Source organism: Gorilla gorilla, chromosome 3 (genome assembly GCF_029281585.2).
Source record: "Gorilla gorilla gorilla isolate KB3781 chromosome 3, NHGRI_mGorGor1-v2.1_pri, whole genome shotgun sequence".
NCBI lineage: Eukaryota > Metazoa > Chordata > Mammalia > Primates > Hominidae > Gorilla > Gorilla gorilla.
In genome coordinates, this window is record NC_073227.2 from 8933719 (window position 1) to 8955034 (window position 21316).

General features: G+C 38.5%; 1 protein-coding gene across 7 annotated transcripts in view; it reads left to right on the forward strand.

Moving 5' to 3' along the window:
- ZNF141 (zinc finger protein 141) overlaps positions 1-20015 on the forward strand; it is a 46542-nt gene extending 26527 nt beyond the window's left edge. For 3 of the 7 annotated variants that reach the window (XM_019025368.3, XM_019025365.4, XM_055384249.2), the window contains exon 4: positions 8686-20015. In XM_019025368.3, the coding sequence (XP_018880913.3) occupies positions 8686-9884 (1199 nt within the window). In that variant the 3' untranslated portion in view covers positions 9885-20015. The remainder of the gene's footprint in view (positions 1-8685) is intronic. The other 4 variants (XR_008678870.2, XR_008678869.2, XR_008678871.2 and 1 more) reach the window with 4 other exon arrangements.
- The last annotated feature ends 1301 nt before the right edge of the window (positions 20016-21316 follow it).

Genomic DNA, 21316 nt, shown 5'->3' on the forward strand with positions numbered 1-21316 from the left:
TGGGATGAAGCCGAGTTGATCATGGTAGATGAGCTTTTTGATGTGCTGCTGGATTTGGTTTGCCAGTATTTTATTGAGGATTTTCACACTGATGTTCCTCAGGAACAAAAAATTCTCTTTTTTTGTTGTGTCTCTGCGAGGCTTTGGTATCAGAATGATGCTGGCCTCATAAAATGAGTTAGGGAGGAGTCCCTCTTTTTCTATTGATTGGAATAGTTTCGGGAGGAATGATACCGGCTCTTCTTTGTACCTCTGGTAGAATTTGGCTGTGAATTCATCTGGTCCTGGACTTTTTTTGGTTGGTAGGCTATTAATTATTGCCTCAATTTCAGAGCCTGTTATTGGTCTATTGAGAGATTCTGTTTCTTCCTGCTTTAGTCTTGGGAGGGTGTATGTGTCCAGGAATTTATCCATTTCTTCTAGATTTTCTACTTTATTTGCATAGAGGTGTTTATAATATTCTCTGATGGTAGTTTGTATTTCTGTGGGATTGGTGGTTATATCCCCTTTATCATTTCTTGTTGCATCTATTTGATTCTTCTCTCTTTTCTTCTTTATTAGTCTTTATTACTCTTGCTAGAGTCCACTCCAGACTCTCTTTGCCTGGGTATCACCAGCAGAGACTGCAGAACTGCAAATATTGCTGTCTGATCCTTCCTCTGGAAGCTTTGTCCCAGAGGGGCACCTGCCTGTATGAGGTGTCAGTCGACTCCTACTGGGAGATGTCTCCCAGTTAGGCTACATAGGGGTCAGGGACCCACTTGAGGAGGCAGTCTGCCCATTCTCAGATCTCAAACACCATGCTGGGAGAACCACGATTCTCTTCAGAGCCATCATACGGGGACGATTAAATCTGCAGAAGTTTCTGCTGCCTTTTGTTCAGCTATGCCCTCCCCCCAGAGGTGGAATCTACAGAGGCAACTGGCCTTGTTGAGATGCAGTGGGCTTCGCCCAGTTCAAGCTTCCCTGGCTGCTTTGTTTACTTACTCAAGCCTCAGCAATGGTGGACGCTCCTCCCCCTGCCAGGCTGCTGCCTGGCAGGTCAATCTCAGACTGCTGCGCTAGCAGTGAGCAAGGCTCTGTGGGTGTGGGACCTGGCAAGCCAGGCATGGGATATAATCTCCTGGTGTGCCGTTTGCTAAGACCATTGGAAAAACACAGTATTTGGGCAGGAGATCCCGATTTTCCAGATACAGTCTGTCACAGCTTCCCTTGGCTAGGAGAGGGAAATCCCCCAACCCCTTGTGCTTCCCAGGTGAGGCGATGCCCCACCCTGTTTCGGCTTGCCCTCAGTGGGCTGCACTGCACCCACTGTCCAACCAGTCCCAATGAGATGAACCAGGTACCTCAGTTGGAAGTGGAGAAATCACCCGTCTTCTATGTCAGTCATGCTGTGAGTTGCAAACCAGAGCCGTTCCTATTCAGCCATCTTGGAACGGGAGGTCTCTGCTCTATTTTTAAATTGTGTGTTAATTTTTGTTGTTAAGTTTGTTAAATATTCTATAAGTTTATCTTTTGTTGTGTATATTTCACAAATATTTTCTTTCATTCTGTAGATTATCTCTTCACTTTGTTAATGTTTTCTTTGCTGTGTAAAACATTTTTAGTTTGTTGTAATCCCATTTGCATAATGTTACTTCTTTTGCCTGTGCTTTTGAGGTCTTACTTAAAAATTATTTGCTCTGTAATATGTGGTAAAGCATTCCTCTATATTTACCCAAATAGCTTTATAGGTTTGGGTTTCACATTTAAATCTTTATTTGCGATTGAGTTTTTTATACCGTAAGAGCTAGGGGCCTAGTTTCATTTTTTGATTATCATGTAGATAATCAATTTTCCTAGCACCAATTATTGAAAAGACTGTCTTTTTCCAAATGTGTGTTCTTGACATCTTTGTTGAAAATCACTTGCCTCTAGTTTCATGAATTTATTACTGGGCTCACTGGATAGTTTGATCTGTCTGTTTTTATGCCAGTATCATGTTGTTTTGCTTATTATAGCTTTATAGCATATTTCGGAGTCAGGTAGTGTAATGCCTCCAGCTTGATTCTTTTTGCCCAGGATTACCTTTGCTATTTGGGGGTCTTTGGTTGTTCCTGGTTAATTTTAAGCTTGTTTATTCCATTTCTGTGAAAAAAGTCTTTGGTATTTTGATAGAGATGGCATTGAATCTGTAGATCACCTTGGGTAGTATGGCCACTTTTGTAATGTTTTTTCAATTCATGAGGAAAAATATCTTTCAATTTTTATGTCTTTTTCAGTTTTTTATCAATTTTGTTGTTGTTTGCTTTTTGAGACGAAGTCTTGCCCTGTTGCCCAGGCTGGAGTGCAATGGCACAATATCGGTGCACCACAACCTCTGCCTCCTGGGTTCAAATGATTCTCCTGTCTCAACCTCCTGAGTAGCTGGGATGACAGGCGTGTGCCACCACGCCCCACTAATTTTTGTATTTTTAGTAGTGACAGGGTTTCACCATGTTGGTCAGGCTGCTCTCGAACTACTGACCTCGTGATCTGCCCACCTTGGCCTACCAAAGTGCTAGGATTACAGGCATGAGCCACTACACCCAGCATTATCAATGTTTTATAATTATCAGTGTAGAGAGTGTTCACCTTTTCAATTCGGTTTGCTGCTAGACATATTTTATTTTATTTATTTAATTTGGGATGGAGCCCTGCTTTGTCGCTCAGACTGGAGCACACTGGTGCGATCTTGGCTCACCACAACCTCTGCCTCCTAGGTTCAAGCAATTCTCCTGCCTCAGCCTCCTGAGTAACTGGGAGTAGCTGGACTGCACCTGGTTAATTTTTGTATTTTTATGAGAGACAGGGTTTCGCCATGTTGACCAGGCTGATCTTGAGCTCCAGACCTCAGGTAATCCTCCTGCTTCAGCCTCCCAAAATGCTAGGATTACAGGCGTGAGCCACTGAACCTGGCCAACTGGTGGATGCAGAAGCAACACTGGCAAAATTGAACATGGCTTTGTGATTTGAGAAACTCAACGAATTAGGTATAGATCATATGTACCTCAATACAGTAAAGACCCTATATGACAGATTAATAGCTGATATCATACTGGATAGGAAAGAGCAGAAATCTTTTTTTTTTTGAGATCTGGAACAAGACAAGTATGTTTTTATTTTATATTATAATTGTGTGTGACAGCATTCAACTGTGTACACTGTAAGACTGGAGCACAAGTCAAATATGGATCACTGATATGTCTATTTCCAATATGAGTCTATGTTTATCTGTATGTGTATTGGTTTTGTATTGTTTATGAGTTGTTTACTTGTTCTGTTTGTGTGTGTTCAATGGTGGTTTTGAATAGTCATTGAAATCCTCCTAATTTTACTCTCTATTTATTTGTAAATCTATATTTGTGTGTGGGAGAAACACTTTTGCGACTTGAAGATAAGTTCAAAAACTGTCATATCTGTATCTCAGATTTTAGATACTATTTTTAATTGTCAAAAACACATAAACTTTACAATCTTTTTTTTTTTTTTTGATGTGGAGCCTCACTGTCACCCAGGCTGGAGTGCAGTGGTGCGATGTCAGTTCACTGCAACCTCTGCCTCCCAGGTTCAAGCGATTCTTCTGCCTCAGCCTCCTGAGTAGCTGGGATTACAGGTGCGCACCACCGCACCCAACTAATTTTTGTATTTTTTGTAGAGACGGGGTTTCACCATATTGGCCAGGCTAGTCTTGATCTCCTGACCTCATGATCTGCCCGCCTCGGCCTCCCAACATGCTGAGATTACACCGCGCCCAGCCAAAACTTATCTTAAATACTGTTTTTTTCCAAAGTTTGTTATCATAATTTAAGTTCTGGGGTACATGTGCAGAACATCCAGATTTTGTTACATAGGTATACATGTGCCATAAATACTTTTAAGTATTTACCTTAGTCATATTATATCGATATTGTTATGCACTCTATCTGGAATATGTTTATCTTGCAAGGCTAACACTCATACACATTAAACAACTACCTACTTTTTCTGTTTTCTGGCCCTTTACAAAAACAATTCTGTTTTCTATTTTGGAGTCAGACTGCTTTATATATGTCATGTAAGTTGACTCATGCAATTTTTGTCTCTTCATGGCTGACTTATTTTGTGTTACACAGTGCCATCAACATTTATCTTTATTATACATATTAAGATACTTTTTGCTTTTTATAAACGGTAATGTTTAATTTTTTTTTAAAGGTTTTTTTTTTTTTTTTGAGACAGAGTCTTGCTCTGTCACCTGGTCAGAATGTAAGTGCAGTGGCACCATCTCAGCTCACTGCAACCTCCACCTCCCAGGTTCAAGCAATTCTTGTGCCTCAACCGCCCAAGTAGCTGGGATTACAGGCATGCACCACCACGCCCATCTAATTTTTGTATTTTTAGTAGAGACAGGGTTTCACCACATTGGTCAAGCTGATCTTGAACGCCTGACCTCAAGCGATCCACCTGTCTCGGCCTCCCAAACTGCTGGGATTACAGGCATGAGCCACCATGCCTGGCCAATTGGCCAATGTTTCATTATTTTAATATTTCAAATTATATTTATCCATTGATTTGGTGAGAGAAATTTTCATTACTTTCATTTATTTGCTTTCAGTAACAATGCTACAATAATTGTGAGTGTCCAAATTACTCTTTATGTGACCATATGTGTGAGAGTTCATATTTTTGCTGGATTTTATTGATTTAGGTGTTCACCTTCATACTCATACCAAATTGTTTTAATTCTTTAGCTTTGTATGTTTTTTGAAATCAAGAACTGTAGTGTTTCTGACATTGTTACTCTTTTTGAAGATTGTTGAGTACTTCATTGTTTCTTGAAATTCCATATAATTTGGGGGTTGCTGTTTCTTTTTCTGGAATAATTTAATTAGAAATTTGACAAGGATTGCATTTAATCTGGAGATTGCATTAAGGAATTTAGACATCTTCTTTTTAGGCAAAATTGTTTTATACTGCTTTCAAGTCTTCTATTCCCATATGAATATTCTGTCTTGTTTCATTATTCATTATAGAAATTGGGGTATTGAAATATCCTACTACAATTACATTGCTCCCCATATCTTGCTTTAATTCTGTCAGTATTTGCTTTGTATATTTTGAACCCCAGTGTAACATACACACACACACACTCACACACACACATTAATATATGTATACACATATTTATCATGGGTTCTAAGTAAATGAACTTGTTTATTATTGTTTAATGTCTTCCTTTGCCCCTTATGAGCTTTTAGTTAAAGTATATTTTATGAAATAGAGTTTTTGACTTAAGATGTACTTTGTGTTATATAACTTGGACCTGTTCTCCTCTTATTTGGTCATTTCCATGAAATGTCTTCTTTCATCTTGCCTTTTTCAGTCTCTTTTAATCATTAGACCTCAAGTGACTCTTATAGAAAAACAAGTTGGATCTTGTTTTTTAATTTTTGCAATCAGTCCCTTTATTTGGTGCATGTATTTTGAATGGAAAGTTTACTTCATAAATATTTGAATAATTTGCTGAAATAGAAAGGCTTACCTGTTTTATAAATTGTTTTACTGGATTATTTTATCTCTGTCCCTTATTTTCTTTTTCTGTCTTCCTGTTTGTCTTTTAGATTTTTGTGTTGATAGGACTTTACTTCTTATACTTTTGTGTATCTATACCTTTGTGGTATCTTGGGAATTCTGAAAAATTTGTTAAAGATATATATATATATATATATATATATTTTTTTTTTTTTTTTTTTTTTTTTTTTTTTTTTGAGAGGGAGTCTCACTGTGTCGCCCAGGCTGGAGTGCAATGGCATGATCTCAGCTCACTGCAACTTCTGCCTCTCAGGTTCAAGCGATTCTCCTGCCTCAGCCTCCTGAGTAGCTGGGACTACAGGCATACGCCACCATGCCCAGCTAATTTTTGTATTTTTAGTAGAGACGGGGTTTCACCATGTTAGCCAGGATGATCTCGATCTCCTGACCTCGTGATCCACCTGCCTCAGCCACTCAAAGTGCTGGGATCACAGGCATGAGCCACTGGGCCCGGCCAAAATAATGTATTTTAAACTCTTAAAAATGTAACTTGAATTGCATTTGAAAATTCTTCCTCATTACATCTGCCCTCAATGTTTTTATTGATGTCACTAATCATATTTTTATGCTGTATATTTATTACCAGATTATGATGAATAATTTATAATCATTTTTATGCTTTTATCCTTTAAATTTTAGAGAAAAACTTTTTTGCACTATTATAATGATACAGAACTTTATATTTGTGTTTGTGCATATGTTTTTCAGAAAGTTATGTATTTTCATATAATCATATTTTTTTCTTGCATCCTGTTATTTTCAATGGAAGATAGTTCAGCATTTTTTTTTATAAGGCAGGTGTTGTGCTAATATACTTTTCAGCATTTGGTTATCTTGAAAGGCCTTTACTTTTTCTTCATTTTTAGGACTGTTTTACTGGTTATATTATTCCTACTTAGAAGCTATTTTTCCTTCAGCACATTAACTATATAACTTTCTCTTGTCTGAAAAAATGTTGACAGATTCACTTGTTATCTTATAAGAGCACACTTACAAATCACACATCACTTTTATCTTGCTGCTTCTAAGATTCCATTTTTGCCTTTGACTTTTAAAACTTTGCTTATTATGTGCTTTGTTGTAAATCTCTTTGTATATCCTAGTTGAAGTTTGTTGAGCTCTTTCTTTTTTTTTTGAAATGAAAGTCTTGCTCTGTTGCCCAGGCTGGAATGCAGTGGCACAATCTCGGCTCACTGCAAGCTCCGCCTCCCAGGTTCACACCATTCTCCTGCCTCAGCCTCGCGCATAGCTGGGACTACAGGTGCCCACCACCACGCCCAGCTAATTTTTTTTGTATTTTTAGTAGAGACAGGGTTTCACCATGTTAGCCAGGATGGTCTCACTCTCCTGACCTCGTGATCCACCAGCCTCGGCCTCTCAAAGTGCTGGGATTACAGGCATGAGCCACCATGCCTGGCCACATCTTTTTTTTACTTTTGAAAATTTCTCAGGCATTATTTTTGTATTTTTCACCTCCATGTTTTTTATATTTTTAATGTTTTCATTTATATATATATATATTTTAATTATATTTAGTTTTGTTACCATTTAGCTCATTGAGTTTTATTCAGGTCAAATTTTAAAACTTTGTACATCTTCATTTTTAATTTTTGTTCTGGAATTTTTTTTTTTTTTTTTTTTTTTTTTTTTTTGAGATGGAGTCTCATTCTGTCACCTAGGCTGGAGTGCAATGGTGCAATCTTGGCTCACTGCAACCTCCACCTCCCGGGTTCAAGCAATTCTCCTGCCTCAGTCTTCCGAGTAGCTGGGACTACAGGCATGTGCCACCATGCCCAGCACATTTTTGTAGTTTTAGTAGAGACAGAGTTTCACCATTTGGGCCAGGATGTTTTCGATCTCTTGACCTCGTGATCTGCCCACCTCGGCCTCGCAAAGTGCTGGGATTATAGGCATGAGCCACCATGCCTCGCCTTTTGTGATAATGTGTGTGTGTGTGTGTGTGTGTGTGTGTGTGTGTGTGTGTGTGTGTCAGTCTCGCTCTGTCTCCCAGGCTGGAGTGCAGTGGCGTGATCTCAGCTCACTGCAAGCTTTGCCTCCTGTGTTTACGCCATTCTCCTGCCTCAGCCTCCCGCATAGCTAGGACTACAGGCACCCATCACCACGTCTGGCTAACTTTTTTGTATTTTTAGTAGGAACGGTGTTTCACCATGTTAGCCAAGATGGTCTCTATCTCCTGACCTCGTGATCCACCCGCCTCAGCCTCCCAAAGTGCTGGGATTACAGGTGTGAGCCACCATGCCCGTTCCCTTTTCTGAAAATTTTTAAATTGTTGGACCGTGTTGTTCTAATATTTTGTATACATTGTAATGTTTGGTTGTTATTTGTACATTAACAAAAAGCTATTTGTAACAATCTTTACAATGCAGCTTTTTCCTGACATAGCCTGAAACCAATTGTCCTCGATAGAGATTATGGTAACCTCTCATACATGTTCTAAGGATGTGTCCTCTCTGGAATTTTGTGTTTATTTTTCAGTTAAAAGGGTTTGTTCATGTTTCTTCTTAACAGTCTCTAATCACTTGTTCTACCTGTTGCCTGTATTTAGCACTGCAGTCTGCTCCTGAAACACTTACATTTGCTTTCAGCAGACCCAATCTGTCCTCCCAAAGTGTATCACCATTTCTATCAGCACTCTGTGGTATTGGAGACAGAAACCAGGTTTTGTAAAGACACTCAAAAGCCAGAAGTAAGGATATGTGTATCAGTATTTTTCTTCTCTTTAAAGGAAGAAGCCAGGAGTTGATACTTCACTCCTAATGGCACAGTGCTATATTGGGGAGGAGGAAGAGCTGTTGGTGGGTAAATGTAACAAACATTCCTTCCTGTTCTATGTGGCTCTTGGCATTTTGCTTACCTGAGGCATTGCATACAATTAACTCATTTATAGATTTCACAGAAAGGTGTCTTTGTTAGTATATGTTTGCTACATGTATATGTCTGTGAAGACGTTATGGCCTGTGGGATTTTGTTATGCCATCTTACTAATGTATTTTGAATAATTTCATAAGATTTGTAAAGTATATTTATATGAATCTACTAAGTGGGATAATTTGTAATTTTTATTTCTTTCAGCTGTGTGTTCTCATTCCACCCAAGACCATTGGCCAGTGCAGGGCATAGAAGATTCATTCCACAAACTTATACTGAGAAGATATGAGAAATGTGGACATGATAATTTACAATTAAGAAAAGGCTGTAAAAGTTTGAATGAGTGTAGGTTGCAGAAAGGAGGTTATAATGAATTTAATGAATGCTTGTCAACTACCCAGAGCAAAATATTTCAGTGTAAAGCAAGTGTCAAAGTTGTTAGTAAATTTTCAAATTCAAACAAACGTAAGACAAGACATACTGGAGAGAAACACTTTAAAGAATGTGGCAAATCATTTCAGAAGTTTTCACACCTAACTCAACATAAGGTAATTCATGCTGGAGAGAAACCCTACACTTGTGAAGAATGTGGCAAAGCCTTTAAATGGTCTTTAATATTTAATGAACATAAGAGAATTCATACTGGAGAGAAACCTTTTACTTGTGAAGAATGTGGCAGCATCTTTACCACATCCTCACACTTTGCTAAGCATAAAATAATTCATACTGGAGAGAAACCCTATAAATGTGAAGAATGTGGCAAAGCCTTTAATAGGTTCACAACCCTTACTAAACATAAGAGAATTCATGCTGGAGAGAAACCCATCACATGTGAAGAATGTAGGAAAATCTTTACCTCATCCTCAAACTTTGCCAAACATAAGCGAATTCATACTGGAGAGAAACCCTACAAATGTGAAGAATGTGGCAAAGCCTTTAATAGGTCCACAACCCTTACTAAACATAAGAGAATTCATACTGGAGAGAAACCCTACACATGTGAAGAATGTGGCAAAGCTTTTAGACAGTCCTCAAAACTGAATGAACATAAGAAAGTTCATACTGGAGAGCGGCCTTACAAATGTGATGAATGTGGCAAAGCCTTTGGACGGTCCAGGGTCCTGAATGAACATAAAAAAATTCATACTGGAGAGAAACCCTACAAATGTGAAGAATGTGGCAAAGCCTTTAGACGGTCCACAGATCGGAGTCAACATAAGAAAATTCATAGTGCAGATAAACCCTACAAATGTAAAGAATGTGACAAAGCCTTTAAACAATTTTCGCTCCTGAGTCAACATAAGAAAATTCATACTGTAGATAAACCCTACAAATGTAAAGATTGTGACAAAGCCTTTAAACGGTTCTCACACCTGAATAAACATAAGAAAATTCATACTTGAGAGAAATCCTACAAATTTAAAGAATGTGGCAAACCTTTGGATGATCCACAAACCTTAATGAACATGAGAAAATTTATACTGTAGAGAAACCCTGGAAATGTGAAGAACGTGGCAAAGTTCTTTACCTCATTCTCAAACCTTGATAAACATAAGAGAATTCATACCGGAGAGAAACTGTACAAATGTGAAGAATGTGGCAAAGCCTGTGAATGGTCCACAAACCTGAAGGAGCAGAAGAAAATTATTACTGGAGATAAACCCTGCAAATGTAAAGAATGTAACACAACCTTTAAACAGCCCTCACCGATGAATAAACATAAGAAAAATCATGCTGGAGGGAAGCCCTACACATGTGGCAGAATGTGGCAAAGCATTTAATTGGTCCTCAGTGCTTAATAAATATAATTCATGCTGGAGAGAAACTTCACATGTGAACAGTGTGGCAAAGCCTTTAAATGGTCCTCAACCCTTAATGAACGTAAGTGAATTCATGCTGGAGCAAAATGCTTCACATGTGAAGAATGTGGCACAGTCTTTACCACATCCTCAAACTTTGTTAAACATAAGAGAATTTATACCAGAGAGAAACCCTACACATGTAAAGAATGTGGCAAAGCCATTAATAGGTTCTCAACCCTTGCTGTACACAAGATAATTCATTCTGGGGAAAAAAATGCTACAAACGTGAAAAACGTGGCAGAGCCTTCAGACCATCCACAAACCTTTATGAAAATTCATATTTGAGCGTAGAAGATTCATTCCACAAACTTACATTGAGAAGATATGAAAGATGAATATAAGAAAATTCATCCTAGATATAAAACCATAGAAATGTAAAGGATGTGACAAAAGCTTTAAGCCATACTCCAGGCTTCTTAAACATATGAGAACTCATACTGGAGGAAAGTCTTACAAATGTGAAGAATGTGGCAGTTTTAAAATCTTCCTCAGTCTTTTCTAATCATAAGATAATTCACACTGAAGAGAAACTGCAAACGTGAAAAGTGTGACAAAGCTTGCAACCACACTCAATCTATTCTAAATATAAGAGAAATGATATTGGTGAGAAGCCACAAAAATATGAAAAATGTGGCAAAGCCTTCAAATGCTTGTCACATCTTACTGTATATATATAATTCCTACTGAAGAAATCCCTGGAAATGCAAAAAATGTGGCAGAATTTTTACCAATGCTCATCTTTTTGCACATGATATCCTTTATATTCGAGAAAAGTTGTAGAAATATAAAAAATATAGAAAAGTCATATCACATTTTACTAACTAGCAATGTTCATACTTAATGAAAACATTATAAATGTAATTTCTGTTGAAAGACTTCAGAAAATATAGGCCTTTAAAGTGAAGAAGAATATTCTTAAGACAAACAATACAAATATAAAGAGGGTTGTAGTACCTGTACTTCTCTCATGGATTTTGTTGTACACATTTTATAATAGGGGAAAACACTGAAGGAGACTTTCTTGAACATCAGAAAATTTATATTGGAGAGAAATCCTACAAATGTAATAAATGTGGAAAAACATTTGTTCAAAAACTGCAGCTTAAAAAACAGTTTACACTAGAAAATATTTTGTAGATGCAGTAAATGTGAAGAAATATTTAGTCTAAAAAGAAGAGTATGTAAACATCAGAGGATTTACAGTAGAAATAACTAAGGAACTAACACTTCAGACACTGCAGTAAATCAGAGTATTAAGTATAAAAAAATCCAAAGTTGAACCTATTAGAGAATTTCTTTGTATATAAGTTGAAAAGAAGATTTTTGAAGAGATACTACATTTAAAGTATATTTTTTCACTTGAAAAAATTATAGATTTTTTGAAAAGCATATAATAGTTAATTCAACTCAAATTATTTCATACTGTTTCAACATTCCTGTTTATGTGAAAGCATGTGATGAATTGTTGCTGCATCAGAGATAAGAGAGATTCTTTTTCATTAGGTGGGCATTATTCATGAATTTTTACAAGAAAGAGTGAGGACAGAAATGAAAGATCCATGATGAAAATCTAGCAGAGAGGCTTTTTTGTAGTTGACAATATTGAGTGATGCTTGAGGTAGGTGTTCAGAGTAATATTCTTCTGCATTATAGTGAGAGAAAATCTGTTTTAGTAAATTGTTTTACCAATTATACATTTATGTAATAAAATACAGTAAATTTTAAAATTATTTTAAGATCATGTGGGAACATAATTTTTTAACTAAACAAAATTTTTAATGTGTTGAAATAATTGTTGCTTGAATGAAGTGTCATTATGCCACCAACTTAAACCTATCCCACCTTACTCAATGGTGTAGGTAAAAGATGGTAACAATGTTAACATAGTTGAATGACATTTTTAGTATTCTCTTTTTCCAGTGGCTTTAAATAGCAAATACATTGAAGAATATCATTCCCATATGTTGCATTTTCACTCTTGTTATTTTCCGAAATTTTTGTGGGTACATAGTATGCATATTTATCTATGGCGTATATGGGTTATTTTCTTATACAGGCATACAACATGTAATATACCAGAGTAAATGAGTTATTCATCACCTCAAGCATTCATCCTTTGTATTACACACAATCCAATTATACACTTTAATTATTTCTAAATGTACAATTATGATTGTAGTATTATATCAGTATAATTATAATTCATACATTTATGCATCCTGAATACTTTTAAAAAATGTTTTACATTTATCTTTGAACATGTGGCATCTTTTCCTGCAAACTTATACAAACTTTAGTTTCATTTACATGAAGTTAAGTATGTAAATGTGTTGCTGTAAAGATAAACCTTAGGTGTAAGAAAATTATAGAGCAAGCAATTGTGTTTATGTGAGTTTGTACCTATTTTCCAAAGAAAATAGCAATATTAGAACAAAGAAGATTATGTTAATACCATGGATAATTTACTGGAAATCTAGAAGCCTGAAACATTCTATATTTTCCTCTTTTTATTTAATTACTCTAAAATCTAATGGATTGTTGTTGAGAATCTCCCCATACAAACTGCTTGTTTTTATTTGTCTGGTGCTCATGCTAGAGCTATAATTTCTTTGATTCTCTTTTTTGTTTTCACTTCATGAAGTGTTTATTATGTGAGCTGGTCAGAAATTATAAGAATGATTTTTATAAAATGTAGCGAATGTAAAATTTTTAGATGTAATTTCATAATATACGTATTAAGTTATTTTAGTTGGAACATTTCATTTTGTTGTTTTAATTTAAGAACCCTATATAAACTGTTTTCTTTAGTTATTGTTCCTTTCGGTTTTTATAATTGACATAAATGAGTTTATTTTGCCAATTTGTTCAGGTAAGTACTTGGAAAACTTTGTCAGTCATGGGGATGTTTTGATCTATTATTGTAGTGAACAAACAAAGTTCTGGTTGTGTAATAGATGCTTCATAATTAGCCATAAATATTCCTGGAGTTAGTTTGTAGCTCCAAGTAAGAGATTGAAAATAATCTGTGGTGAACAAATGGCATTAATTGTGCATGTAGAGAGGACGTCTGTTCTCAGGCTGCAGAACCAACTCATTATGAATGTAAAGAGGATTTCTTTTCTTATTTTCTAATTATCTTCAGTTTTGTGATATCTTTATGATTTATCCCCAGCTATGTATGCCTCAGAGCCTTTCTTCATTTTTGCGTTATGGCTAGTTTGTCACTGTTCTCTTCATTCCACGTAATTTCGCATGGACTTTAGGTTCTGATGATAAGTTTCAAGTTTTTTACTGTGGTAAATTGTTTTTAACTGGGGTGTTTGAGGTTATTTATAGGTTATCAGTGCAACATTTAGATCACTTAATTGAGATAAGAGTAATTCACTATCAACAGGTGAGAGGATTAAGTCAGTTGGCATTGTTTTTCTGTGTTTGTAAAAGAAAAATTGTATGAGATTCTATCACAAAGTGTGTAAAATGTAACAAAAGTTAGAATAAGTAAAGCATTAATATAAGTGGGTTGTATATTGTACCACCATATGAAGAAACATCACAATTTTGAAATTTCTTAAGAGGAAATATATCTTAGAAATAAAATTTTTAGGCCAGGTGGCGGTGGTTCACACCTGTAATCCCAGCACTGTGGGAGGCCCAGATGGGTGGGTCATGAGGTCAAGAGAGCAAGATCATCCTGGCAAACATGGTGAAACCCCATCTCTACTAAAAATACAAAAATTAGCAGGGCGTGGTGGCATGTGCCTGTAGTCCCAGCTACTCAGGAAGCTGAGGCAGGAGAATCGCTTGAACCCAGGATGCAGAGGTTGCAGTGAGCTGATGTTGCGCCACTGCAGTGCAGCCTGCCAACAGAGTAAGACTCCGTCTCAACAACAACAACAACAAAAAAGAAGAAAATTTTTAGGAGACAATGGTAAGTGAACAATTTTACATTTAATTTTCTGTGACATAGCAAAACATTTTTCCATACAAAATCTTCTATTTATTTATTTATTTTAGATGGAGCCCCACTCTGTCACCAGGCTGGAGTGCAGTGGTGCAATCTCAGCTCACTGCAACCTCCGCCTCCCAGGTTCAAGTGATTCTCCTGCCTCAGCCTCCTGAGTTAACTGGGACTACAATCGCCTGCCACCACGCCCAGTTAATTTTTATATTTTTAGTAGAGATGGGGTTTCACCATGTTGGCCAGGATGGTCTCGATCTTTTGACCTCATGATCTGCCTGCCTTGGCCTCCTAAAGTACTGGGATTACAGGTATGAGCCACCGTGCCTGGCCAGAATATTATATCTTTGAGTGTGAGTGTTAAATAGTGGAAAAACAATAGAATGATCTCTGTAGATTCAAAATCTGCACTGATCTTTTTTGTCCAGATTCATATTACAATCTTGAGGAATTTCTCATAATTTTTTGTTTTAGTGGATGCATTTCATGGGCTACAGTTTTCATTTTTACTCACCTAACTTTATCCAAGTCCTTGGTCACCTTCTCTGGAAAAAATTTGAAGATTATGGCAGCTGTTGAATTCAAACAGTTTCTCAGTGATTTTTTTTTTTTTTTTTGAGATGGAGTCTTGCTCTGTCGCCCAGGCTGGAGTGCAGTGGCACAATCTCAGCTCATTGCAACCTCCACCTCCCGGGTTCAAGAAATTCTCTTGCCTCAGCGTCCCGAGTAGCTGGGATTACAGGTGCCCACCACCACACCCAGCTAATTTTTGTATTTTTGATAGAGATGGGGTTTCACTCTGTTGGCCAGCTGGTCTCGAGCTCCTGTCCTCGTGATCCATGCACGTCAGCCTCCCAAAGTGCTGGGATTACCGGTGTGAGCCACTGTGCCCAGCCTCTCAGTGATTTTTGATGCAAATTCATTTACTGTGTTCACGAAGTGGCCAATTTTGGGACCTTTAGCATCACTTGCCCTTTTAGTGTCTTACATATGTATGATTACCATCAGCACTAGAAATTCCAGGTACTTCAAGCTTAAAAGTGAGAGCTCTAGAGTGTATTGTCTTGTATTATATATTGTTCTGGGTCTAAGCCATGCTAGTAAATATTAGAGTTCCTATGATTATTTTCTTCTTTATTTTATTTTTGAGACGGAGTCTCGCTCTGTCGCCAAGCTGGAGTGCAGTGGTGCGATCTCAGCTCACTGCAACCTCCGCCTCTCAGGTTCAGGCGATTCTCCTGCCTCAGCCTCCTTATTAGCTGGGATTACAGGTGTGCACCACCATGCCTGGCTAATTTTTATATTGTTAGTAGAGATGGGGTTTGACTATGATGGCCAGGCTGGTCTCAAACTCCTGAGCTTGTGATCCTGCCACCTCGGCCTCCCAAAGTCCTGGAATTACAGGCGTGAGCCACTGCGCCCAGCCTCTATGGTTATTATATTACAAAAACAGCACAAAAACTATATATTTTTTATAATACTCAAGTTGTTTGACAAAGATACTCATCATTTGCAACATTATTCTGTAATTTTTAAAATATATTTGTTAATTGACAGATAAAATATCCTGTAGAACATGGTGTTTTGTAGTATATATACGTTGTCAAAAGCTTAATTCTAGCTGCTTAACAAATACTTCACCACACATAATTACTTTTGGGATAAGAGCTCATAACATTGACTGTGTTAGCATTTTCCAAAAATACATTATTGTTAACTGTAGTCACCATGCTGTACAATAGATTTCTTGAATTTATTCCTCCTAGGCAACTATGTGTTATTTTATAGACATGTCTCCAGATGCCCCTTTCTTGTAAATACCCAAGCATCTGGTAACCAGCATTCTACTCTCTGGCTTATTTCACTTAGCATAGTGTCTTCCAGATTTATCCACATTGTTTCAAATGAAAAGATTTCCTCCCTTTTAACGTTGAATTGTATTTCCTTGTGTATACCACATTTTTGGAAAAATACATTAATTTCTTGGTTGAAAAACTCACATGATGAGAAGATATTTCTGTATTAAAGCATGTATTGGAATTCAGTATATACATATTTTAGTAATAGTTGATTTCTACCAAATGCTAACCATAATACTGTATATGTGTTAATAAATTTTATTTTCAGCCAGGTGTGGTGGCTCACACCTGTAATCCCAGCACTTTGGGAGCCCAAGGCAGGTGGATCATGAGGTCAGGAGTTTGAGACCAGCCTGGCCAACATGGTGAAACCCCGTCTCTACTAAAAATATAAAAATTAGCTGGGTGTGGTGTCAGGTGCCTGTAATCCCAGCTACTCAAGAGGTTGAGGCAGGAGAATCACTTGAACCTGGGAGGTGGAGATTGCAGTGAGCCGAGATCACGCCATTGCACTCCAGCCTGGGTGACAAGAGCAAAACTCCATCCCCCCCGCCCCCCAAAAAATTAATTTTCACAGAAGATTAATAGCATAGGTATTATCCTCATTTTACAGAGAAAGAAACAGCCATAGAGAAAAATGACTTGCTCACAACACAGGCAACTTTGACTCTAGAGATAACACTTATTACAGTAAAATCCCTCTTCAGACAGAAAATACATGATTATCTTAAACATTCTTAATAAAAATTTAACAAAAATTGTTAAATGTTGTCATATATGTGTGTGCAAAACGTATAAAATATACAGAAAAGAGAAATACTTCCTGTATTTAAACCATATAAACTCTAGAATTGCCCTTCGATACTGACGTACTTGGGAACAGCTTTCCTTTCAACTGTCCTTCACCACCCTTTTAGCAATTCAGAATATTTATAGCATAATTTTTACCTATACATGTAGTCAGTAAATGCTGTAATGTAATTAAATATTATTTACTGCAAACTCACATAGTACATTATGACTTTATTACTGTTATAAATACAAATTTATTTGTTGAGTTAAATATTTCACTCTATTAGTTTAGTTTCCTTTGTGCCTATTTCTCAGTTTTGCCTAAATGCTACCAATTATCTTACACTGGCTCCCCAAATAGGTTTTTATTTGTTTATAAAACTTTAAATTTATCTCTAGGAACCTCAGCCGAGCAGTCAGAACTCACAGCTCTGACCAAACCCCTAGAACTAAGAAAGAACCAAAAATTTACTATTTAATACAGACTTCAAATGTGCTTTTTTTTTTTTTTTTTTTTTTTTTTTTGAGACGTTGTCTTGCTATGTCGCCCAGGCTGGAGTGCAGTGGCGCAATCTTGGCTCACTGCAACCTCCGCCTCCTGGGTTCACACAATTTGCCTGCTTCAGCCTCCTGAGTAGCTGGGACTAACAGGTGCGCTCCACCACGCCTGAAAAATTTTTGTGTTTTTAGTAGAGATGGGGTTTCACCATGTTGGCCAGGCTGGTCTCAAACTCCTGACCTTAAGTGATCCACCCAGTCAGCCTCCCAAAGTGCTGGGATTACAGGCGTGAGCCACCATGCCCTCAAATATGCTTTGTTAGTACTCCACGTTTATGCAGCCATCTGGAAAGAAAGGAGACTTTTGACAACAGAGAATACCCCTATTAAATACGGGTCACAGATTTTTACCCTAGTCCAGCCTATCCACCTACCACAGAAAGTAGCTGTAGTTCATTGCTGGGGCCACCAGAAGGGTCAAGATGAAATTGCTCAGAGAAACAGGAGGGCTGACCAAGCAGCTAGGGCCACCACCATCTCTGGGAACTTTTTGTTTTTTTTTTTTGAGACGGAGTCTCACTCTCGCCCAGGCTCTGGAGTGCAGTGGCTCGATCTCAGCTCACTGCAAGCTCCACCTTCCAGGTTCATGCCATTCTCCTGCCTCAGCCTCCCGAGTAGCTGGGACTACAGGCACCTGCTACCGTGCCCGGCTAATTTTTTGTATTTTTAGTAGAGACGGGGTTTCACCATGTTAGCCAGCATGGTCTTGATTTCCTGACCTCGTGATCCGCCTGCCTCGGCCTACCAAAGTGCTGGGATTACAGGCATGAGCCACCACGCCCGGCCTTAGTTGTGTGTGATTTCTATGTGTGCTCTAGGCACTTGCCCTATAGCTGCTCCTAAATGTGGAGTCTTAGAAAACTTCTTGTCTCTTCAAAGCATACTCTGCTGGTTGGCTAAATTGCACTGGGAAAAAATAGCAGCAGCCCTATTGCTATGTCACTTGCCTGCAGAGCAAAAGTTGATTCAGGAACAGTAATTTGACTTTGTCTATATTAAAAATCATAAATAGTCAACAAATACAAAAAATACAAAGAATTTTTAGGTATGATTAGTGCATTATAGGTGTTTTCAAATTTCTCCTATGATAAATTAAAAATGTAATGTTGGGCATTAATTTCCTAAACCCAATGCCCAGCAATTTTCTCAAATTGTTTACAGTTTTTCCAAGAGACTTCAGAACCATTCCCTGGAGTGAATTATTTCCAATGGTGAAGAGTAATGGATGGATGGCATGAGATTCTCAAAAAAATCTTGCTCCTATTTCAGAAGTGTCACTCCAGCCCCTTGAAAGTCCAGGAAACCTGGCTGAGTAGTGTGGTCTATGGAGGTGCATGGGCTTCAGAATCAGGCCAACGTTGATCCTGAGTCCCAGCCAGCTGCTTGGTAGCTGTGGGATAGTTATACAAGATACATCTGCAAGAAAAGTCATGATAAAATTGATTGCAAAACAGCAATTTGAAAAATTTCTTATTGTATTCATGTCCTTGGAAATGGCTTTTATAGTCGTTCCTATCAAGGGACAGATTCTGTTTCCCAAACCTTGAACCTCTCTTATTTGCACTGGCCCAGTTTGGGGCCCAGGTTTAAAGGTCCTAAATGTTTCTGTTATCTTTTTCAGAATTCTTCCATCTCTATGACAACAAGCCCATTTTAGCTTTCTGGAGAACAAAGTAGCATCTGAGAAAAGCCAAAGTGCCTCAGTTTACAGACAGCTCACTCCCAGAAGCAGAGCCACCTAATTCACCGGCATCTGACCACTCACACCTGAAGGAGCCAAACTGAGCCCAGAAGAATGGCCTGGCTGAGCCCAGCCTAAATTTCTAACCAGCTCAATCCTGAGCTAGTATGTTTCGGGATTGTTATGCAGTTATAAGTTAGTAATATATACACCCATTAAAGACAGGATCTCAGGACAGATTGATTACAAATAACCTGCAAATGCTTGGCACCCTGTAAGTATTGATTTTCTTTTTTCCTTTATTTAAAGTTAGATTTGTTGTAAGATGATATTGAGTTACACAGAAGTGAGGCAGGAGAATAGGGTCTGGAGGCAGGGAACTTAAGGCCAATTCGTGCTGACTTCCTACAAGAAAAAACACCAAGGTCTGGGAGCAGGGAACTTAAGCCAGTTAACGTGAACTTCCTACATCTAAACCAAAAGGAAAAACCTCATCTACACCCGAGTAGCAAAGGATCGAAGGCGACTGTCGCTACAACCCTCCCCCTTGTACCAGTTCTCTGATAGAAAAGGAGAGTGCCTTGGAGTGGCCGTGGGCCAAGCACAGACCATGCCTTCATCTGCATGGGGTACCAATTCGCCTCAACCTTTGATTAGCCAAGGACCAAATCCTTCATTCAGATAAGGGGTAGCTGATAGGAACCTCAAAAGGAGTACTTAAAACCCAGAAAACATTGTAACGGAGTCCTTGGGCGGCTTGCTGGGGCTCACACTCACCCTGTGGAGTGCTTTCTCACTTTAATAAAATCTTGCTTTTGCTGTTCCCTTCCCGTTTTTCATTCCTTTGTGTGTTTTGTTCAATTTTTTTGTTCAAAATGTCAAGGACCTGGACAATTCATACTCACGGCCTTCCTTCTGGGAACAGAAGTGCAGGTGTATGTGGATGCATGTGATTGGTACTTAAACTCACACAGTGCTCCAAACCACAGGAGAAAAATACAGTTACAGCCTGGCAATTAGGTCCAAAGATAAAGAGCAAAACAAGAAGTTTGCCTTTAATCTATTCCCTCCACATCTAAACTCTGGAGGGCAAGGCTGTGAAGAGATCTGAAGACATGGTGCTCTCTCTTCCTGTGGACCCATCATTCCTTGTTTACCATCTGATATTTGAAAAGAAGAGGAACCCCTGAGAAGGGAGGCAGAGGCTGGTTAGGAAGATAGGGAGGGAAGGTCTCGGGAGATGAAAAACACCCACGGGACCACACCTGCACCACCCATGTAGCTAGCAGGAAGAAATGTGGTTAAGAACTTCCTCTTATGCCAGGGTGTTGATCAGAAGAGACTGTCTCACTTAGGCCCAGGTGTAATAAATCAACCTAAATGTCATTTAACTTGACCCAGCTCCTTATAACGTTACTAACATGACATAAATATTTTGGTCTTAGCTTCACTCTTTCCACCTGCTGTCGGTTTTGCTTGGGCACTCATGGGTAATAACCAAGATGGAGTCACTGTGGTCAACTCCAGGCATGCACAGATACAACACCCTTAGTGGGGAACTTTACCCCTCCCATTTGGGCAGAGCCCACAGAAGACTTCCTTGTTCTTGCCATATGAAAGACCCAGAACTCAGCCCCATTTCTGGCAACCTGCTTTCATGTCCCCTTTCTGCTGAGAGCTTTCCTTTTGCTTAATAAATCCCATTCTGCTTTATTCACTCTCTGATGTCCGTGTGCCTTATTCTTCCTGGCCGTGGAACGAGAGTCCACACCTGGCTGAACTGAGGATACCACGACACCGGCACCAAACAGCAACTGGGAGACCGTGGTCTTCACGTGGACACTCTCAGCTTGCAGCCCCTGCTCTCTCTAGAGGCACTGTCCCATCCACCCTTGAGCCTGAGGAGAACAGTTGGTAGAGAGGCTGTTCCCTCACAGCAGAAAAGAAGTGTTCAGGCCCTCACTTCCCTGAGGGAAGAGAGCCTTCATGGCTGCACTCAGTGTGGCTGCCATCTGCCATATGTAGCTACTGGGTACCTGGAATATGGCTGGTTTGAGGTAAAATGTGCTGGAAACATAAAATACACAGTGAGTTTAGAAGAATGAGGTCAGAAATATACTTTATT